The sequence below is a fragment of the Pipistrellus kuhlii genome, unplaced genomic scaffold (genome assembly GCF_014108245.1).
Source record: "Pipistrellus kuhlii isolate mPipKuh1 unplaced genomic scaffold, mPipKuh1.p scaffold_m20_p_1, whole genome shotgun sequence".
In the NCBI taxonomy this organism is placed as follows: Eukaryota; Metazoa; Chordata; class Mammalia; order Chiroptera; family Vespertilionidae; genus Pipistrellus; species Pipistrellus kuhlii.
Genome location: NW_023425404.1, coordinates 114,866,242 through 114,888,293, shown reverse-complemented (window position 1 = coordinate 114,888,293; position 22,052 = coordinate 114,866,242). Strand labels below are relative to the sequence as shown.

At 37.2% G+C, this 22,052-nt stretch overlaps 1 protein-coding gene across 1 annotated transcript in view; it reads right to left on the bottom strand.

Annotated features, from left to right (window-relative positions):
- The window catches only part of MYO3A (myosin IIIA), a 184,033-nt gene that overhangs the window by 47,327 nt on the left and 114,654 nt on the right, over positions 1 to 22,052 (bottom strand). The window contains exons 20-25 of the mRNA XM_036460222.2: positions 14,466 to 14,619; positions 12,964 to 13,052; positions 10,830 to 10,959; positions 4,954 to 5,033; positions 4,391 to 4,468; positions 1,345 to 1,550 (exon numbers count right to left, since the gene is read on the bottom strand). Coding sequence (XP_036316115.1) covers positions 1,345 to 1,550; positions 4,391 to 4,468; positions 4,954 to 5,033; positions 10,830 to 10,959; positions 12,964 to 13,052; positions 14,466 to 14,619 — 737 coding nt within the window. The remainder of the gene's footprint in view (positions 1 to 1,344; positions 1,551 to 4,390; positions 4,469 to 4,953; positions 5,034 to 10,829; positions 10,960 to 12,963; positions 13,053 to 14,465; positions 14,620 to 22,052) is intronic.

Here is a 22,052-nt window from a genome sequence, read left to right as displayed (position 1 = left end):
TACTCCATCATAGCAAAGTGGTAGGGTTTTCTTTATTTAAGGTGCTCTAATTGAATACCTTTGCTTTGAAAATTGAAATTTCAAGTTTAATGGCTAACATAAATCATTTAAATTATACATATAAAAACATGATTATTTTGCCATGGCCGGGTGGCTTAGTTGGTTGAAGTGACAACCCATACAACAAAAGGTTGCAGGTTTGATTACATGTAGGGCACATATGTAGGTTGCAGGTTCCATCCCAAGGTGGGGCATATATGAGATCCAACCTATCACTTCGATGTTTCTCTCTCTAAAAAAAATAAAAATAAAATAAATAAAAAATGAAAATAATATCCTTGTGTGAGGATTTATTTATTTTTTATTTTTTAAAAATATATTTTATTGATTTTTTTACAGAAAGAAAGGGAGAGAGATAGAGAGCTAGAAACGTCGATGAGAGAGAAACATTGACCAGCTGCCTCTTGCACACCCCCTACCGGGGATGTGCCCACAACCAACGTACATGCCCTTGACCAGTATCGAACCCGGTTCCTTTCAGTCCGCAGACCGATGCTCTACCACTGAGCCAAACCAGTTTCAGCAAGGATTTAATAAATAAGCTTTTAAAATATTATACATATAAGATACTGAATCTATATCGCCAGTAATCTGTTAGTTAATAAAATATATTTACTCTATAGTTTAATTCATTTTACATTAATCTCCAATATTATAAAGGACTCCTTAAACCTTTATTTGTCCTAAATCACCTTTAGAGATACTACCTCATTTGACTCTTATAACAATTCTATCAGGCAGTCATGGCACATTTATTAGATGAGGAAAGTGAGGTTCCATATAGGCCACTGCTTACATTGTAAGCTGGATACTTATTTGCTATTGGGAGTTGTCCTGTGCATTTTCAGATGTTCAGCAGGATTCCTGGCCCCTACCCACTAGATGCCAGCAGCTATCCCCCATCCCACCAGTTGTGACAACCCAAAATGTCTCCAGATATTAACAAATGTCCTTTGAGGGCAAAATTTCTCCTCACTGAGAATCACTGGTGTAGGCCACGGTCACACTGCAAGGGCAGAGCTCGGAGGAGACCGGATAGAAGCTCAGTCCTCTCACTCATGCTGCTGTGCCATGCACCTGTGCTGCCACAGGGGATCCCCAGCAGACAAGAGAAACTCCCGGCTCCAGTTCAGAGTTACCTTCTTTTCAATACCGAATCCTAAGCAAGAACAAATTGCTTCCTTCCTAGAATGCCTAATAATTGTTTCTTATTGTTTCCTGTATTTCTTCCAAAGCATTTTGATATAAACGGCACATGGAAACTTAAAAAAGAGAGCCACATACCGCTTTATGAAGTTAGCGAAAAGTATCCGATGTGAATATCCTAGCCTTCGAATTCTTGCTGTTTCCAGAAGCCCTGTGTAGCGGAGCTGTAGCAAAACTTTCTCTTTGTCGTATTTTCTTGCCTGCCGTTCATTGTTTGGTTTGATGCAACGAACAAAGTGAGGTTGGCCCACCACCATTTTAGATAACAAATCCATCAGGGAATACTGTAATATGCAACAAAAATAAATTTCCAAGTGTACCATGCAAAAACTTATAAGCTTGTAATTCTTATTATTCTAAGAAAAATATAAGAAACTGAATGTTACACATGCTTGTGCTAATTCACAGTAAATGGAGGAGAAAGCTGTATTAATGGCAATCTTAAATATAGCATTTAAAAAAAAGACAGATTTACTCATAAAAAATGTAGAGGCAATAACTAGGAACTTAGCTATTCAAAGGTTGCCTATAAATTCTAAAGATAACCTTAATTAATATATAAACTTATTTGTGATAGTTTGTAAATAAATTATGTCCTCTTAAGGAAAACTTACCAAATTACAATATTTAGGAACACAATCTAACTTCCTGCTTATGCTACTAATTTCCTTATCTTTCTTTATAGATAGAATAAAAGTAAACATTTTAAGTTCTGTCTGAATCATCTCCTAATCTAAAATAAGGACTGAGAAGTTAATGTGTGTGTGTATATATATATATATATATATATATATATATATATGACATAGTTACATCTTTTTGTTGTTGGTGTTAACCCTCACCTGAGGATTTTTTTCTTCCATTGATTTTCAGAGAGAGGAGAGACAGAGGGAGAGAGAGACATCATGTGAGATGTCTGATTTTCAGAGAGGGGAATGGAGGAGGAAAGGAAGAGGGAGAGAGAGACATCATGTGAGAGAGGCAGGATTGGTTGTCCCCCTCACATGCTGCCACTGGGGGGTGGATCACACCTGCTACTAAGGTTTGTGTCCTTTGACTGGAATTGAACCTGTGGCCCTTGAGTCCACGGGCTGATGTTCTAACGGTCCACATGTGTCAAACACAAGGCCCGCGGGCCAAATCCGTCCCGCCAGGCCTTGCAATGTGGCCTGCACCGCGCTGTCATCACTGCACTCCGCTGTGTTTCCATCACAATGACAGTTTATGACTGTTCAGTAAACCATTCGGCCCGCAATTTAGGCTGGATTTTAGATTTTGGCCCCTTCTCTGATTGAGTTCGACACCCCTATACCACTTAGTGAACTATCTGAGCTAGGAAATAGTTAATACACTAAGCAAATTCATTTAAGTACTCTCACATGCTCCAGTTTGATAATTTTCTTATTTTAGAATTTTAAAATCACACAGATGAGAAAATTGTGCTATGTAGCAATACCTAATTAAAACAGCAGTCAATACTTTTGCTAGGTATAATTAACTAGAAGCTAATTAACTAAGTATGTAACATACAAGAATAATCATGGGAAAATTAAAAGTGAAATCTCAGAAAACTAGTATTTTAGAGACCAGGTTTACAATTTGTTGGCCAGGTAATGTATATGTGGACATCCATAGCTGTTGACGGCTGGATCTCTCTTAGTGCTGGAAAGGCAAAAGCCTACAGCTGCAAAGCCAGTGCAAACCAAATGCTGAAACTGGAGAACTGACACAGCACTGGATTCACATGGCTTCCTCCTGGGCACTGAGACTCAGATGTGATCTTCAAACAGCGGAGTGTGTTATGTTGGAGCCCTTTTTCATTACATTTATCAGTGAGTCATCTTCCTTTAGTCATGCAAACATCTGCCAGGGAGCAGAGATACTAAGGTGATACATGTGTCTTGTCGGCAAGCTGAGCAAGAGCTCACCGCCATTTAGGCATCAGTTTTCTTTAGGGAAAAAGGCAGAATGTCACTCTAGATTCATTCTTCTCTGCAGAATGAAAAATAACTTCAAAAACACATCGCAGACTACATGAAATTATCTTCTATCACTTTTTCACTTCAGCCTGAAGAATAACATGGTTTTATGATCTAATTGTGTAGGTATACACATAGCATTTGATAACAATAGTGGTGGGGTAATGGTTTGGATAGGCTGCTTAAAAAGAAAGAAAAGAATCTGGCTGTACATATTCTTGATGAGTTAGCTGTGCTGCTGTCTTGATGTAAGCTGCATGTATCAGCAGCAGATGTGAGATAGTAAGCATTTAAATGTAGGGGATGCTACTCAAAGACGATTAAGCACACACAGTCTACTTTAAGTTGAGCACTGGAAACATATTTAATAAAACTACCTAGGTATTTTAAAGAAGTATTTTATGAATCTGCTAGGGAGCTGGGTTTATTTATTGAGCACTTACAGTAAATTTAACCCAATGTCCTCCTCCACATTAAATTATACTATTAAAAATGTTATGTGGTATTTTATTCCTTTTCACTAGCTGGTTAATATGATTTTATTAGAAGAGATAAACAAGAACTAGAACCGATAATGAGAGCAGGGTTATCTAGTGCTCTCCAATGCTGCTTTTTTTTTTTTTCTCCAGTGCTTCTTTTCCCTGTCTCCCCTACTGTCCAAAAAGGAAAGGTCACCTTGAACCTAAGCTGAGGACACAGTGAGTCACTCTCATGGCACGTCCCTCTATTTCCCTCATGTCCCTTTTCCTTGCCTCACTCCTACACCAGTTCCATTTTGTTGTTGTTGAGGTTTTCAGCTATTCTGTGTGCAGCAAGATATGGAATAGGAGGGGATGTTCAACCTTGTCCCATCTGTCTATTCAGGAGAAGGAAGGAGCATTGATAGTTATCACAGCATCAAATTAAAAGCCTTTTTAAGTTCTTCTGGTATACTGGTAGAAATTCACTTGGTTCTATGGACAAATTTTAACCCAAATATAAACCTCCATTAAGATGGAACTTGTATACATTAAGTTTACAGATTTTTTCACAGTATTCTCTACCATAGCTTAGATCTAAAAAAGAATACTTAAAATATTTGATATGTCCGTCATTTAAAATAAAGGACACCCCTCATCACAACACATCATAATTTAATATCTTACTCTAAAATATGATGCAACTGTTTGTGTTCTCATGTTGGTCGTCTCTCTTGCATGGCGTGTGGTTTCTCCAGTTTCAACCTAAGACCAAGGTAGACAGTGATACATTAGTACTGACTGTGCTTTTGGATCTACAAGGAGCATGGGGAATTTTACTTCAGGTTATCATAGTCTATGAATTCAAATACCTAAAACAACAAAATGTCATTGATCATTTTACTTTAAGGTAACTGTTTACTGGTAAGGTAACTGTTTAAAGTCTCATTGAAATTTGCATTGGTCATGCATAGAATGTGAATATCTCTGACTTTCACTAATAAACTTTTAATTGGCCTTAGTGTAACATTAAAACTAGCTATAAATGAAAAGTTAAGAACATATGAGAAATGCATGATTATTTTAGTGAATAGTTGAAATATGAACATAACATAAATATCTGTTTAAGCAGAAGAGAAGATCAAAGGAATAAAAGGAAGAAAAAAAAACGTACTTTTAGGAACACACACATGTTGCTTTTATAAAGGTTAGATTCTTAGATTCACTGCCATGAAAATACATTTTCTTACCTTTGTCAAGTTGATTGATTTTTCTGAAGTTCTCATTTGATAGTTTATTATATTTTTACTTTTTGAATGTGGCAGATTACCTGTGTAAATTTAGGTAAAATGAATATATCTTTTAGAATCCTCAAATGGCTAGAAAATTTCCCTTATTTACTTGAATGTTAAAATAAGCATTGTTGATCCCACAATATTCAGACTTGCAAGTTTGGTTAACTACAATATTTATTGACAAACTTAGAGATAAAGTAATATTATGTAAAATTTTATGCCAAAATTTTAATTCAGAAATAAATAAACTCAGCTTGGAGAATAGAAAGATAGAGGTAACTGTTGGATTGCTTTTTTATTTTAAACATATTTTTTATTGATTCAGAGAGGAAGTAAGAGGGAGAGAGAAATAGAAATATCAATGATGAGAGAGAATAATTAATCGGCTGCCTCCTGAATGCACCACACTGGATATCGAGTCCGTCACTGGGGCTATGTGCCCTGATTAGGAATTGAATCGTGACCTCCTGGTTCACAGATGGACATTCAACCATCCAGCCATTGTGGCCAGGCTGGATTGCCTTTTAATTGCTATAAAATATGAGGTGGTTATGATAAAGGAGGCAATATGTGTGTGTGTGTGTGTGTGTGTGTGTGTGTGTGTGTGTATTAAATGGCATCTGAGATTTTCTTTACCACAAAGTAAGTTTTACAATGGGCCTTAAAAGTCATGCAGATCACCCTAGTCGGCTTGGCTCAGTGGATAGAGCATCAGCCTGTGGACTGAAGGTTCCCAGGTTTAATTCTGGCCAAGGGCACATGCCTGAGTTGTGGGCTTGATTCCCAGTAGGGGTGTGCAGGAGGCAGCCAATCAATGATTCTCTCTCATCATTGATGTTTCTATCTCTCCTTCTCCTTTCCTCTCTGAAAAAATATTTTTTTAAATCACGTAGATTATTAATTCATGCAAAGTAGTGTAGGCGAATCAAGTGTGGCTTATAGCACTGGACAATTTCAACTTAACATTAAAAAATGTGTGCCTAGTTTGAGGCCTATGTAAAGGTTCACAACACAAGGTTGTAGAAAAAATAGGATGTAGTAAAAAAAAAATAATAATGACCTACGAAACCAGAAAGACCTAGGTTTGATACCAGCGGTGGTACTAAAACTGTGTTACCTGTAGGTTATTCTCTAACCAGTAAGTCTCTGAGTTGTCTTTTGGATCCATAACATGGGGTTAAAGATGCCTCCCTCACAGAATTTTGATGAAATGTGATAGTATGTCTGTCACATGGTAGATGCTTGAAAATGTTAGTTCACTCCTTTCCCACCTCCTACCAATCACAATAACTCAACCACCACAATCCAAGAGTTTATCATCTTAATAGTAATGTTCAAAACATCTCCAGAATTGAGTATGACTTTAGAAAGATCATTTCTTGTCATTCTCCTTCTCTTAGGTGTAAAGCAGAGGCTATATATTTCTGGCAAATCCTTCACATTCTTTGTGGTTGAAAGGTGGCTCTGAGAGGAACTCTGCCTGGGATGTGGCTGGCAGTGCCTCTGCTCTGTTCACGCTCCCCCACCCCCTTCCCTCTTTATTTCGGGAAAAGTGCTGAGAAGAGTGCAATGACTCTCATGCTCTGCTGACACTGCACACGGCACTGTCACTTTCAAATGGGAAACTGACTGAACACAGCAAGGTAGACAGAGACAGCAACAGATGACCTCCAGACAAGCACGTCAGGAGTTTCAATCAGTATCATCATTAGCATTACCAGAGAGTTTTAGAAATAGATTACCAGACTTGGAGATTTCTTAGAAGTGTGACGAATATACAAAGTGCTAGTAGCACATTAATTAGGATAGACCCATTACTTAATAGATACTATTACTTTCATTACCTAAATGAAAATTAAAAATTGTAAGCTTATCTGAAACTAAAAAACTAGAAGAAATTTAGTAAAGGATTAATAATTTCACTTAAACAAAAGTTGTATGCAAGACATCAAATCATTTAACAAAATATAAATGAAAGCCTCTTAAAAATTCATCTATGCATATTGATAAGTACTAAAATTAGCATAAATCTTAAATTTAGAAACTATATCCAGTTTGCTTTTATAGTTTATCTGATGACAAACTTATGATAAACCAAACTGAAGATGTGAGCTGCAAGATTTTATGCTGCATTTACCCTAATGAAGGCTATTCTCTTTAAAAAAATAAAATAAAAATATATATAATATATATTGTATATATAAAATATATATATTTTATACAATATATAAAATAACAATTTCAATATATATAATATATATTGATACAAATATATATTATATATATATTGAAATCAATATATATTTTATATATATATATATATTATATATTGATTTCAATAAGGAAGGAAGAGGAAGAGAGAGATAGATGAGAGAGAATCACTGATTAGCTGCCTCCTGCTTACCCCACACTGGGGATAGAGCATGCAACCCAGGAATAGAACAGTGACCTTCTGGTTCATAGGTCAATGCCCAACCATTGAACCACGCTGGATGGGCAGGGCTGAGATCTTTCATATTTGAAGTCATACATGCAAAGGGCTATGATTAGTTTAGAATCTTGGAGATAGCATAAATAAAGAATTGAAGAACTTGACTTTTCAAGCCTACTTTTCTGGGGTAACACTGAAAAAGCTGCTCAATACTTATAAGCCTCAATGTCTCATTTGCAAAAGTTGTTTCTCCTCAGAGTGTGGTTATTAAGATAAATGAAAGAACTTGGCACAGTGCCTAGCATAGTGCAATTTTAAAACAAATTTATCTATTATTGCTGTCACTGTTATTATTACATGTTTGCACAACTAAGTGAATTTAAAGCCCATATGCTTTAGACAGTTTTGAGGTTCTGAGTTCCTGAAACACTTTTTTGACTATGAAGTTCTCTTAAACTAGAGAACTGTTCTACTGATAGTCAGAAGGCATAACAGAATATTGAGAACCTGATTGCATGTTTTATAAGAATGAAAAGCATGAAGTTAGATGACTAGAGGTTATAGGTGGATACAGAAATAGATAACAATTATTAAGATCAAAACTGAAGACTTGCTTAAGGCAAGATAAAGGGACAGACTGGATTAAATGAAACAACTAAAAACATACAAAATATATGGAACAGTTTTTTTTTTCCTTTCTCTCTTTTTATTGTGGTAAAATACACATATCATAAGATTTAGCATTTTAAAGTATATAGTGTAGTGGTATTAAATACATTTATAATGTTGTGCAGCCAACACTGCCATCCATCTCCATAGCACTTTTCATGCCTTAAAATGGAAATGCTATACTTATTAAATACTAACTTCACATTCTCATATCCCTCAACTATGAACAACCATAATTCTGCTTTCTGTCGCTATGAGTTTGACTAACTCATATAAATGAAATCATACAGTATTTGTCTAGGAGAAACCCTTGCTATACATTGTTAATAAAGCAGTACAGGACAGTGATCCATGAGAGAGGGGAAATAAATGAAATTAGTCTTTATACTTCTCCCAATTTTCTCTGTATGCAGAGATTTTAGGCTGAAATGCAGAGAGGGGAACCTAGGTAAATACTGGGAAAAATAATAGATGGAACAAATAGAAAACAAATAATATGATGGTAGAGTCATCCCAAACATATAATTAATCACATTAAATGTAAATAGTATGATCACTACAATTGAAAGGCAGAGATTGTCAGATTGGAATTTAAAAAGCAAGGCTCAACTACAGGCTATCTAGAAAAAAAACCATCCTATATAATAAAGAGGTAAAATGCAAATTAACCATCACTATAACATACAAGATGGCCACCCCATGTGGTCAAAGATGGCCACGCCCATGTGTACACAAGATGGTCACCACAAGATGGCCAGCAGGGGAGGACAGTTGTGGGCTATCAGGCCAGCAGGGGAGGGCAGTTGGGAAAGATCAGGCCTGGAAGGGAGGGTAGTTAGGGATGACCAGGCCTGCAGGGGAGAATAGTTAAGGGTGACCAGGCTGATAGAGGAGGGCAGTTAGGGACAACCAGGCTTGCAGGGGAGTGCAGTTGGGGGTGACCAGTCTGGCAGAGGAGGGCAGTTAGGGGTTACCAGGCTGGCAAGAGAGGGCAGTTAGGGGTGACCAGGCCAGAAGGAGAGGGCAATTAGGGCAACCAGGCCTGCAGGGGAGGGCAGTTAGCATATCATTAGCATATTACACTTTGGTTGGTTGAATGGCTGACTGGATGATATTAGGCTTTTATTATATAGGATTATTATTAGGCTTTTATTATGTAGGATTATTATTCTTGTAATTTAACTCTTTAGGTTGAAACTATTCTTTGGGGAAATGAGTTACATAAGCTCTTGATTCAAAGCCTAAAATAATATTTCCCCATTTTATCTATGTTATTATAGCAAATTTTATGTATAATAAATAATACTCACCTATTCAAATAAATTAAGCAACATTGCAGGGCAAAAACTACTACACAAAGATTAATTGGGTTCCTATATATTAGCAACACACAGAACTTGAATTAAAAATTATCACTTATAATAGCTTAAAATGTGATAGACTAGCAGATAATTTGACAATAGATGTATAAGACGTGCATGCTGAAAACTACATAATATTGTTGCATGAAATTAAAGAGGACTTAAATAAATGACGAGCTATATTTTGTCTCCTGATTAGAAAACTCAAGATTGTCAAGAACATTTGGTTAGGGGCAGGGAAGTGTTGGGGGAGGATTACAAAGTGTCAGGAGAAAATATCATTTGTGGGTGACCAATAGGTTTATTACTGATTGTGGTGATGATTTTACAGGGATTTGTGTATGTTAAAAACTCATAAAATTTACTATCTAAATATGTGCATATGTATATATCAGTAATACATAAATCCTATCTAATAAAGAGGTAATATGCTAATTGACTCTCATGCCGTTGCAAAGATGGAGGCCCCCACAACCAATAAGAAGGGAATATAATAATTGACTGCCCTGCCCTAAGAAATGGTGGCACCTACAGCCAATAAGGAGGAAACATGCTAATTGACTGCCCTGCCCTCAAAGATGGTGGTGCCCAGGGCCACAAGATGGCAAAGCCCAGTCTTCTCAGCTCCGCCTATCTCTGGAGTCCCTCAGTCTCCTCAGCTCCTCAGCCACCCAGGTCCACCTGAGGCTCAGGTAACCAGGGCTGGCTAATGCTTGTGCTGCTGGCAGTGGCAGCAGCAGAGGTGTGATGAGGTGTAGCCTTGCCCTGATTGCTGGGTCACCTCCTGCTCCTGAGAGCTCCTGGACTGTGAGAGGGCTCCTGGACTCTGAGGGCCCTCCTCCAGTGCATGAATTTTCATGCATCCAGCCTTTAGTAAAACTATAAAAAATGCAGAGGAAAATTTCAAACTCCAGTAAAGAAAAACAACCCAAACTATATATTTTTTTTCTACTTAAAAGCAGATTTAAGAATGTATATGGTTGAATGGAACAAAGTCGTGTGAGTCTTTAGTCAGTAAGTCAGAATTCACTAAACCTGTAGACCTAAAAGAACCATCCAGATGCTACCTGCTCAAAAGTAGCAGGCAATTCTGAACTCTCTGGAGGTGAGCATATTCTTCTAATGAGGCAGTAGGACACCACCATACTTTCTGGGAGGTGCTTCACTTTCTTTAATGAAAACCTGCCTTCTTTATGTTTTATTATTTTCTTCAGATGATCTAGGCAGGGGATATTAATAATTGCATATTTAGTGAGCCAAACACAAACCAATGTGAAAAACTGAGGATCATACTCATGAAAATTACAATCAGAAATTATTTGATCAGACCTGAAAAACTTTTTCATTTAAAGGTAATTGTCTTATCTTACCTGTTTTTGTCAGAGCGTGGTTAACTAGTTCTCGAATTACATTGTTTTCTGATGACCTCAAGAGTAGCACAATATCAGTTGGAAGAGTGTCTCTATTTTTAGCTAAGAACCCACTTGCATTGTAGAGGACCTGTTGATAAAGTATATAATCATCATCATCACAATCAGTGTCACTGCCATCATCATCATCATCATCATCATCATCATCAATAGATATTTATGGAGAGCTTACTCTGTGCAGAGTGACAAGTATACAAAGATTTATAAAGGTAGTCCCTTACTACTTGGTTTGAAAAGCAAACCTCTTCAGGTTTACAATAAATCTTGTCAGATAAATATTTGTCTCACTGATTTTTTGGGTGCTGAAATGATAAAAGAAGTTTGGTTCCCCTCGTGTTTTATGTTGGAAATTTGGTGTATTTCCAGAGGGTTGGGTGTGGCAGGAGGAAGCACACTGGGACCACCTGGGCATTCTCATTTCTATTATAATTGATTCACTGCAGTGAATTAGCCATTACAGATTTTTGTCTCAGTAGTAAGAATGGTCTAAGTTCACTGTGGGGGTGAATAATTTTTAGGCTTTTGAAAAATCAAGGTAACCCAAAGATCTCTGTAGGCTGGTCCAATATGGTTGTTGTTATGAACTGAATTCTGTTCCTCTAAAATTATTATGTTGAATCCTCATCCTCAAATGTGACTATATTTGGAGACAGGGTAGTTAATCAGGTAACTAAGGTTAAGTGAGGTCATAGGTTGTGGTCCTAATCTCATCAGACTGATGTCCTAAAATGAGGAAGATACACCAGAGATCTCTGTGTCTGGACCCCAACCTGCACACAGAGAAAAAAAAAAAAAAAAATATATATATATATATATATATATATATATACACACACACATACACATACACACACACACACACACACACACACACACACACACACACACAGCAAAAAGGCAGTTGTCTGCAAGCCAAGAAGAGAGGCCTCAACAGACACCAACCCTGCTGGCACCTTGATCTTGGCCTTGTTGCCTCTATAACTGTGAAAAAATAAATTTTTGTTATTTTAAGCCACTCTGCCTGTGATATTTTTGGTATGGCAATCCAAGAAGACTGATACAGTTATTAAAACCTGTATAAAATGATCATAGGCAATTCTTAATGGTTGTTTTAAAAGAGGCTTATTTGAAAAATCAGATGCTAAAAATCATGAGGGGCTATAATTATAATATTTAAGGCAGATTTTTTTTCAGTGACAAGTCTGTGGAGTATTGAAGTTTGTGGAATATAGTTCTAGTAAACTAGAGTGCTCAGGATTATGAATTATTTTATTTTGTTTATGTATTTTTAATCCATTGCATTCGTTCTTGATTTTAATACCTTCCTAGTCCTCCAATATTTATAACATCATTGTGAGGGAATGGCCTGTTATTCTCTGCAGAAGGGAAGGAAAATGTCCACTAGGTACCAAGGTTTGCTTTGGTGTGGGAGCGTATATCTGTCGATGCATAAACGTTTCTTCCTCTACCTGTGTACCAGTCCATTAACCAATTCCATCTATCTAGGTTAGCTCAGTTATCTGACCATACTAGCCTGACACTTTCTCCTGATGGGAGGGAGAAGAGACAAAGTCAGCAGTGGAGAAGCACTAATGTTTGAAAAAAGTCAGTTTATAATAAAGGTTCCAGCTCTCATTAAAAGAAAAAGAAAAAAAAGTAGGTACACATTGCTAGCCAATCTCACCCAAAACCAGATATCAGAATCAGAAAGATGGACCGTTGAAGACTTGTCTCTTTCTTTTCTTTCTTGTTTACCCTTAGTATCTTTTTTAAAAATTCCTCTAGAAAAACTATTACCTTGTGCTATTGCAGGATTTTTAATTTAATTTAATTTTTTAAAAAATCTTTTCAGGATAGATGCTAGAAGTGGAAGTGGCTGAAGCAAGAGTGGTTGGTAAAGAACAGGACAAACTAGGAAGTTGCAGAGCAGAGTAAGGGCCAGATAGGGGCAGACACAGATGGCTATCTCATCACAACCATCTGTAAATATTTCAGGCCATAATTTTCATGTCTATCCTTATTATTCAACAAAAGACTAAAGAGAAATTAAGTCATAATTCCTTAAATTTCTTACCTTCCCTGCAAAATGGTGAATTCCAAAACTAAGTTCCATTCTTTTGGGCCTCCAGAAGTACTGTGACTTCAGATTATCTTCAAATTTTTCTATAGAAAAAATGGAACACTGATATCAAGTATGTAGGAGATCCTCAAAAAATGCATATATTGCCGAAACCGGTTTGGCTCAATGGATAGAGCGTTGGCCTGGGGACTGAAAAGTCCTGGGTTCTATTCCGGTCAAGGGCATGTACCTTGATTGCAGGCATATCCCCAGTAGGGGGTGTGCAGGAGGCAGCTGATCGATGACTCTCTCTCATTGATGTTTCTAACTCTCTATCTCTCTCCCTTCCTCTCTGTACAAAATCAATAAAAAAATATATATTTAAAAAAATGCATATTGACAGAATCACCCCTTTCTCCATAAAATGGACAGTGTGCAGTAAAAAAGAAAATTTTACAGAGCTAATATGTGCAGATTTGGAATATACTTATAAAAGGTATGGCAAAATTCAAGATAATGAATTTTACCATTCCGTTATGATTTACAGCAGTAGTTCTGAAACCTTAGTAAGCAACAAAGTCCCCTAGAGGGCCCATTAAAAATTCAGAATGCTAGGCCTTACCCCCAGAGTTCCTGACTCAGTATATCTGGAATGGGATCCAAGAAGTCACAATTCTAGCACGCTCCCAGGTGATGCTAATGTTCCTTGCCTGGGGAGCACTTGTGAGAACCGCTGGTACAGAGGAAAGGAACTACTGGAGTCTGACTGAACAAAGGGGTTTGTGAAACACAGTTTAAGCAAAGCCAGGCACCTAGAAATTGGGTGTTTGCTTTTCCTGTCTATTAGATGCTATATGCTATTATTGTTTGTGCGGGAAACACAATGGGACCATAAAGACAGTTACTTTTCTATAACAATTTTACCAACCTAAGAGAACTTTTTACTCCATGTTCTAGAATCTAGATAGAACATTTTAGCATCAAAATAGAGTGACTGCTATGCAATCATTTTCCCACAATTTGGGTATTATTTTCTTTTCCATTAGTATTGTGCAAATACAGAACAGAATAAACCAATGGGTAGGAAAGAATTAGCACCACTGACTTTAATGGTCAGAAACAGACCATTATATCACCAAAAGTAAGTGAGAAAATATATGAATTTTTTGCAAGTATTGAGCATACATAATAGTTATCTCCTATCATCAGGGAATATAGTGTTCCACATTAAAAATTATTTTTTTCAGATAGCTGAAAAAGCTGATGATGTTTTTTTATTTTTAATTTAAGAAGTAGAACATTTATGTTAACATTTTTAGATGATAATCTTTTAAATTATCTCTGCATTATGAAACAGAAAAGTGTTTAATATTTTTGATGACTTGGTATTATTATAAACACTTAATGTACTGTAACTTAGAGACTATTAAGGTATTTGAGGCTAGCTGCATCTAGTATATAACTGACTAGAAATCACAGATGAATTTATTTCCTCCCCATTAGGTAGACATACTCACCTATAAGAGTCTGGTCAGTGGCCTTGGGAAATCGACTTTCTTCATCAAGTAGGGATAGTAAACCCATTGGCTTTTGCAGAAACATATCTAGGATGGGCCGGTTATCTTCATATTCAATAACTCTGGCATCAACATCCTCATTTACATATTCATTCTGTAATAGGACATGATACATATAGAAAAATACACTTTAAAATTTATGAATAATATGTAGCTTTACAGTGATGACCTAACATTCTACTTTACACATATTATAATAAATCACTCCCTCTGACCTTGCCCTTAAACTGAGGGTGTCACTGTATTTTTCTCTCCCCAGAAACACTAAGTCATTAAAGTCAGCACTGATTTTTATTCAGGGTAGTTAATGAAAAGTTTCTAGTCTCTAGACCAGAATTACAGACAATTTAAGATTTCAAAATGCAAGGGAATATGTTATTAACAGGCGGTAATAAAATTATGTTCAATAGTTTATAGAATATTAATTAGGTCTATTTTAGGATTATACTTCCCTCAATGTAAGCCTTTCATTTAGTTCCAGATGTGAATGTCTCACAAATATTTATACAATAACTAGCATCCTGGTGCATGAAATTTTTGCACGGGGTGGGGGGTGTCCTATCAGCCCAGCCTGCACCCTCTCCAATCTGGGACCCCTCAGGAGATGTCTGACTGCCAGTTTAGGCCCAATCTCTCTCATAATCAGGAACCACTGGCTCCTAACTTCTCACCTGCATGCCTGCTTGATTGCCCCTAACTGCTTCCTCTGCTGGCCTAGTCACCCCAACTGCCCCCCCTCCTGCTGGCCTGGTTGCCCCTAACTGCCCTCCCTGCAGGCCTGGTCGCCCCCAACTGTCCTCCCTGCAGGTCTGGTCACCCCAACTATCCCCTCCTGCTCCCCCCCCGACTGGCCTGGTCTCCCCACGCAGCCTGCTGCTCAGTCTTTGATCGCCCCTCACTAATGCCCCTGTCTGCCTAGTCACCCCATGCAGCCTGTTCGCCCATCCGTTCAGTTGTGATGGTCACTTAGGCTTTTATATATATAGATGTTTCAGTTATTGTTAGCAAAGTGGACAGCTGTGGGTCACAGAAACAACCAATGGATTCAGAGCCAAACACCAATAGGTTCATGTCTGGGGTCTGCCACTTAACTAGCATGTAACTCTTTGGAGTTTTCATCCTCTGTAAGCTTCCACTTTCTCATGTACTCAGTGGAGTTCACAATCTTCATCTAATGAAAGTCAAAATATCCAGCACATTAATAATAATTTGCTGTTGAGTATATAAGATTCATAAGATAAAGAACAAGGAACAATTACTGTACGACCATGACCATGGTTCCAGAACAACATAGTGATGATGATCTACTTTCCAAAAGGGACATGAAGAATTGTGCTACATATTGTGCTCCATATCATCTTTATTTGTCAAAATCCACTGAATGCTTCCATGGTGGGTCATACAGAGCAGAGATGAGGAGCTTGGAAAAAAAATAAGCTTCCCTTTAAGATACTTGTTAGTATTACAAACTCCAAGCAGACCAATGTGTTTCTATGACCTTGCCTTTGCCTTCACATTGTGTCTCTACTTCACAGTCTAGAAAAGAGAGGACACACATGACATCTGAACAATGACTTGTAGCAATGCTTATGTGCAGGATACTCACCAGCTCTCAGGTGAGAAGCAACTGGCAAGTATATCAGATAACTACAGATTCAGGAAGAATGCCCTGTTCCACCCACAAGTTAAAATTACAGGCTATTTTTCCTTTATATATTTAACTTTAATTTTATTTATTTTATATTTTTAATTCATTAAGCACCTTATAATAAGGAACTGTGTTGGGTGATAAATAGATGTTTAAAAACAAACTCTTGTCTTCAGTGGTTTTAAAATATAACTTGACGGATAAGTCTAGTAAATATATATCTTCAAAATGCAAGGTAAGATGTGACAGATAAATGATACACGTACTATAGGAGTTCAAAGAAAGAGAAGTTATTTCTGGCAACTTCATAGAGGAATTTAGTCAACAGTAGGTGGGTCATTTGAGAAGCAAAAGTTTTAATCACTACTTTTGGAGCCTCATGGAATTAAAATCTCAAAGGTGTCACCAGAAAAAAAAAGTATATTTTAAAATAAAATCTAAAACAGAAAATGAGGCAGAGCCCCTGATCTAAGAGGTAGAAACCTGAAAGACATTTCATTTATCCAGTACAAAACAACAACAACAACAACAAAAATGGAAACAATGTCTTTATGTTTCACAGCCTTTTCTCATCTCCTAAACCAGTGGTCGGCAAATTAATTAGTCAACAGAGCCAAATATCAACAGTACAATGATTGAAATTTCTTTTGAGAGCCAATTTTTTTTAAACTTCTAACTTTTTCAAAATAGACTAGCTCAGGCCATGTATTTTGTGGAAGAGCCACACTCAAGGGGCTAAAGAGCCACGTGTGGCTCATGAGCCGCAGTTTGCCGACCACGGTTCTAAACTAAATCAGCAACCTGCTTTTTCATTTGAAGGTAACCTTGGTGAAGTATGCAGACTTACTTTACTATTAGACACATTATGCTGACAGCATGTTATAGCTTAAATTACAACTGAAAAGTTCAAAGGCAATTTTGTATGTTTTATATAGAAAGCACATGAGATTAAGGTCTAAACCAATGCATTTGTCATTTCTATTTGCCTGTGTCAAAATCCACTGAATGCTTCCATGGTGAGTCATACAGAGCAGAGATGAGGAGCTTGGAAAACAATAGGCTCCCTGTTAAGATACTTGTTAGTGTTACAAACTCCAGGCAGATCAATGGAGGAAAAATGCTGTTACTCAGGATTCATAAAGTACTTCTAGTAAAATGATCATGACTAAAACATATATTATATATTGTTAGAGCAGTTATAAACTCAAAATGCTTAGTTTAGTTGTTTTTGAGCATATGCCGAGAATTGGCACTCACCTACCACTTCAGAAAGTCCTCTGCTTTGCCATGTACATTAAAAATACATTTTCAGCACATCAGTGGAATTACTCAGGAAAAACTGAGCTGTTCAGACAGCCAGAATTCTCTTTTGAAAAAGGTTAGATGAATTACTTTTTAAAGTATATATCAAGGAGGCAAGGGAAATCATAAGACTTGGATGGCAAGAAATTTCATCCTGAGTGAAATTCTCCTTTGTTTTTCACTGAATTTTGAATGTGGGTTGCGAAAGGACACATTGGCAAGAAAGCCGATAGAAAATGCACCAGTATACCTACAGTGCTTAGACAGCAAGCTTAAACATTGAGGGTCAATATGTCATCCCATGAGAGAGCTGAGGTTACTAAAGTAAGTCCTCAGACTCACACAGCAGCGTGGAAGGGTGGTCACCACAGGCTAAGAGGGGCTATAAGCTTCCATGGCAGGAGAAAAAATAAGAGTAGGTTACTCAGCACAGATTAGTAACACAATAAAGGCTCAATTCTCAGGTCCTCAGAGAGACCTCTCATCTCCTAAACGAATTCAGCGACCCGTTTCCTAAACTGGTCACGGTTTATTTCCCCCCTACCCCCCAACCATGTGCATGTCTCTTATTTTAAAATTTTAGTCCACTTTTTTTTTTTCCATAGTGAAAATTTTTTATATTTTGAATTAGCCAGCCCTAGCTGCTTTTGTTCAGTGGGTAGCCTGCTGACTGAAGGGTTTCTGGTTCAATTACCGTCAAGGGCACATGCCCGGGTTGCAAGCTAGTTCCCCAGTGTGGGGTGTGCAGGAAGCTGCCTATTAATGATTCTCTCTCATCATTGATATTTCTCTCTCTCTCTCTCTCTCTCTCTCTCTCTCTCTCTCTCTCTCTCTCTCTCTCTCTCCCTCCCTCCCTCCCTCCCTCCCTCCCTCCCTCCCTCCCTCCCTCCCTTCCTCCCTCTTCCTTCCTCTCTGAAATCAACAAAATATATTTTAAAAAAAGAGTTAGCCAGCTGGACTTAGTTTAGATGACCCTAATTTTGTTGGCAACATCCAAAGCATTATAATCAGGAGCCAGTTGAACATATGCCTTCTTTTTGCCATCAGGCCTGATCAGGGTATTGATCTTGGCCATGTCAATGTCATAGAGCTTCTTTATAGCCTGATTTGTTTTCCTTTTTATTGAATTTATTAGGGTGACATTGACTAACAAAATGATACAAGTTTCAAGTGCACAATTCTAAAACACTTCATCTGGGCCTAAACCGGTTTGGCTCAGTGGATAGAGCATCGGCCTGCGGACTCAAGGCTCCCAGGTTCTATTCCAGTCAAGGGCATGTACCCTGGTTGCAGGCACTTCCCCAGTAGGGGGTGTGCAAGAGGCAGCTGATTGATGTTTCTCTCATCGGTGTTTCTAACTCTCTATCCTTCTCTCTTCTTCTCTGTAAAAAATCAATAAAATATATTAAAAAAATAAAAAATAAACAAAACATTTCATCTGTATACTGTATTGTGTGTTCACCACCCCAAGTCAGGTTTCTACCATTTAATCCCTCTATAACTTCTTCCACCTCTTTCCATCTCCTTTGCCCTGTACATTGAAAACATATTTAGGGCCCATCAGTGGAGTTATTAAGGAAATAATATCCATGTCATGTCAACTGTTGCCCATGTCCATGAGTTTTTCCTCTCTCTTTTTTGCTCAATTCCTCTCCTCTCCCAGCAACTCCCTCCCACTTCAGAGCTGTCAGCTTGCTCTGTAGCTATTTTGAGTTCATAGCTATTTTGCTTGGTAGTTAATTTTGCTCATTAGGTTTTATTTGAGTGAGATCATCTGATACTTGTCTTTCTCTGCTGGCTTATTTCCCCCAGAACAATGCTCTCCAGGTCCATCCTCGCTTCATAGCTTGTTTGATCTGGCTTTAGCTTTGGCTTTGGGAGGGGAAGGTCTTCTTCACTTTTGGTACGATCTTTGTGACAAGGCTCCACTTGTTTTAAAAAAATACTTCTATCCCTTTCAAATCATGGGGCAAAGAATGAATGAGATTGATATGAAGATATGGTATTTGGAATTCACTTAGGTGTGTAGCATTGTCTCCTTATAGACCATTGTAGAAAGTGCCACATACTAAAATTCTTCTAATATTGAGGAGCACCTACTATGTGTATATTCAGGAGTAGATGGGGTTAGAGAAGGTAGAACAAAGATGAAAAAGGTAGAGTCCCTGTCCTATAGGGCACAGAAACAGTGCTCTATCTGCCTTGCCATTCCAATCCAGAAGAAACATCTTTGGATTGCTCTGTTTTTGACATACTCTCTTTCAGTTGTTCCACCTTATATCCTTTCTGCTAGGCAGTCTCTGCTCCCTCCACTGCCACTTGCTCGGGTACTCTTCTCTCCACGCTCCTTCTTATGCTGACTCTCCCTGGGTTTTCATGTGAAAAATTGTATCTTTTTCTCTCTTTCAAATACAAGGAGTACCCTTTTCTTCTGCTTCGGAGATTACTTTTCTTAGAACTCTGACTCTTCTGAACTTATTTGTTTGTTCTATTTGTTTGCTCATGGGAAGAATTTGAGATAGGCACCAGAAGACCTAGATCCTGGTTCTGGCTTTGTTCAACCAGCCTGCGACCTCAATCTCAGGCAAGTCAACAAAAATCCTTGTTATCTGTGAAATGTAAATCATATATTTAGGTTTCTTCTGGTTCTAACATTTCAAAATGCCAACACTGGCTCAATGTGTTGTGAAACTTAATGAATAAATACACATTCTGTTGACAGAACATTTGTAAGGAGAAAAAAGCCACATGAAAACATTTATTCCTGAAGTCTATCTTTTAGTAAAAAAATTCCCACTCACCAGCTGCTCCTATGAGTGTACACACTTACAAAAACATTTCCCACACTGGACAGAAACCATTGAGAAGCTACTCATTCTAACCATTGACAAAAATCCTCATTCTAAGGGAAACATTGTAATGGTTGAAAATCTAGGATTCATAGTGCTATTAGTACTCAAGGTAAATTGAGTATGTTTACTATAGTGTAAACAACAATAACCTTCTGCCACTTTTTATTTTGAAATAACTTCAAACTGAAAGACAAATTTCAAGAATAGTGCCTAAAACTCTCATGTTCCCCTTAATCAAATTCCCCAGTGGCTAATATTTTACCACATTTGCTTTCATTCTTTTTCTCTATATACATATTATTTTTGGTAATAACATTTTATTGAAGTAACTAAGTATATTAAAAAGCTAAAAATGAAGAAAACAAAGTGACAATATGCATGTTTGAAAATCTGAACACTTGATGTAAAATAAAATGTATAATTTGAACTTGATTTCTTCCTGTATTTTCTATTCAAAGTTGCTATTAATGATCCTGCTAATTTTAATATTAATACTAATGGCAAACCACAGGGAACATTAATCATTATCTTGAGATGACATAGGTCATTCATTCAGAATCTGACAAGTAACCTATGAGAAAGTATTTTGGATAATTCCTGATAAAATATACATATTTTATTTCACATACTAGAGGGCTGGTGCATGAATTTGTGCACAGGTGGGGTCCCTTAGCCTGGCCAGCTCTCCCAGTCCCAATCGGGTTGGCCAGCCAGCAGGGTGGGGGGGGGCGGGTAGGGTTAGGATTAGAGGGGAAGAAGGGGGAGAAGGGGCAGGTTGAAAAGGACCTTGGGAGGTTGGCTGGCAGCTTCTGCATTGAGCGTCTTCCCCCTAGTGGTCAGTATATGTCATAGTTACCAGCCAGCTGTCTGGCCATCTAGTTGTCTGGTTATAATGGTTGCTTATGATTTTATATATAGATAGATATTTAATGGACTTTGCAGGAAGGAATTTCAAGTGTTGCTCTTAGAGCATTTCCTTTTTTTTTCATAAAAAGAGGCTTATAATGCATGTTAAGATGAAAAGTCTTTTGTGTATGATACCTATTTTTGAAGCTCTTTAAAAGTCATAGAGTTTTGCAAATTTATATTCTATTGATGGGCATTGGATTAAGATAAGGAGGCATTTTGATTGGAAATTCAGAAATGTAATTTTCTATATATACCTTTCAACTTTACTGTCATGTTTAAATCTTTACCAAATAATTTTATTTCAATTTGGCAAAAGAATGCTTTAACCCTACATGTAGAAACTATTGCAAGTGTATGGATCTATGCTCCTAATTATATATATCTCATCTAAAGAACATTTGCATGTGATCTCAAACAGTAATCTAATTCTTGGCTGAGCATTTAAAAAGGAAGATTTGTTGTGTCAAGGGTTTCTTAAATGTCTGGCTATTTTAATGCCTAAAGACAATGCCTATAAATGTCCTTTATCTCCTAGAAAGTTAAAATAAGACATATGATACCACCATAGCACTCTTTAATAGGGAAGATTTGTTTAATAGGGAATAAAGTTGGATATAAAACAAAAATTCACATTTTGCAAGAAAAACAATTTGAAGACATTTAAAAGGGGTTTATTTTGAATTACCCACACATTTTTTTTATCTGATGGCTGATTTTTACTTTATGATGTTAATAAAGTTGAAAATATAGGTATTATATAATTGAATGAAATTTTGTCCTTTGTTATTGCCACAAATTATGTTTTAGAGCCCATAT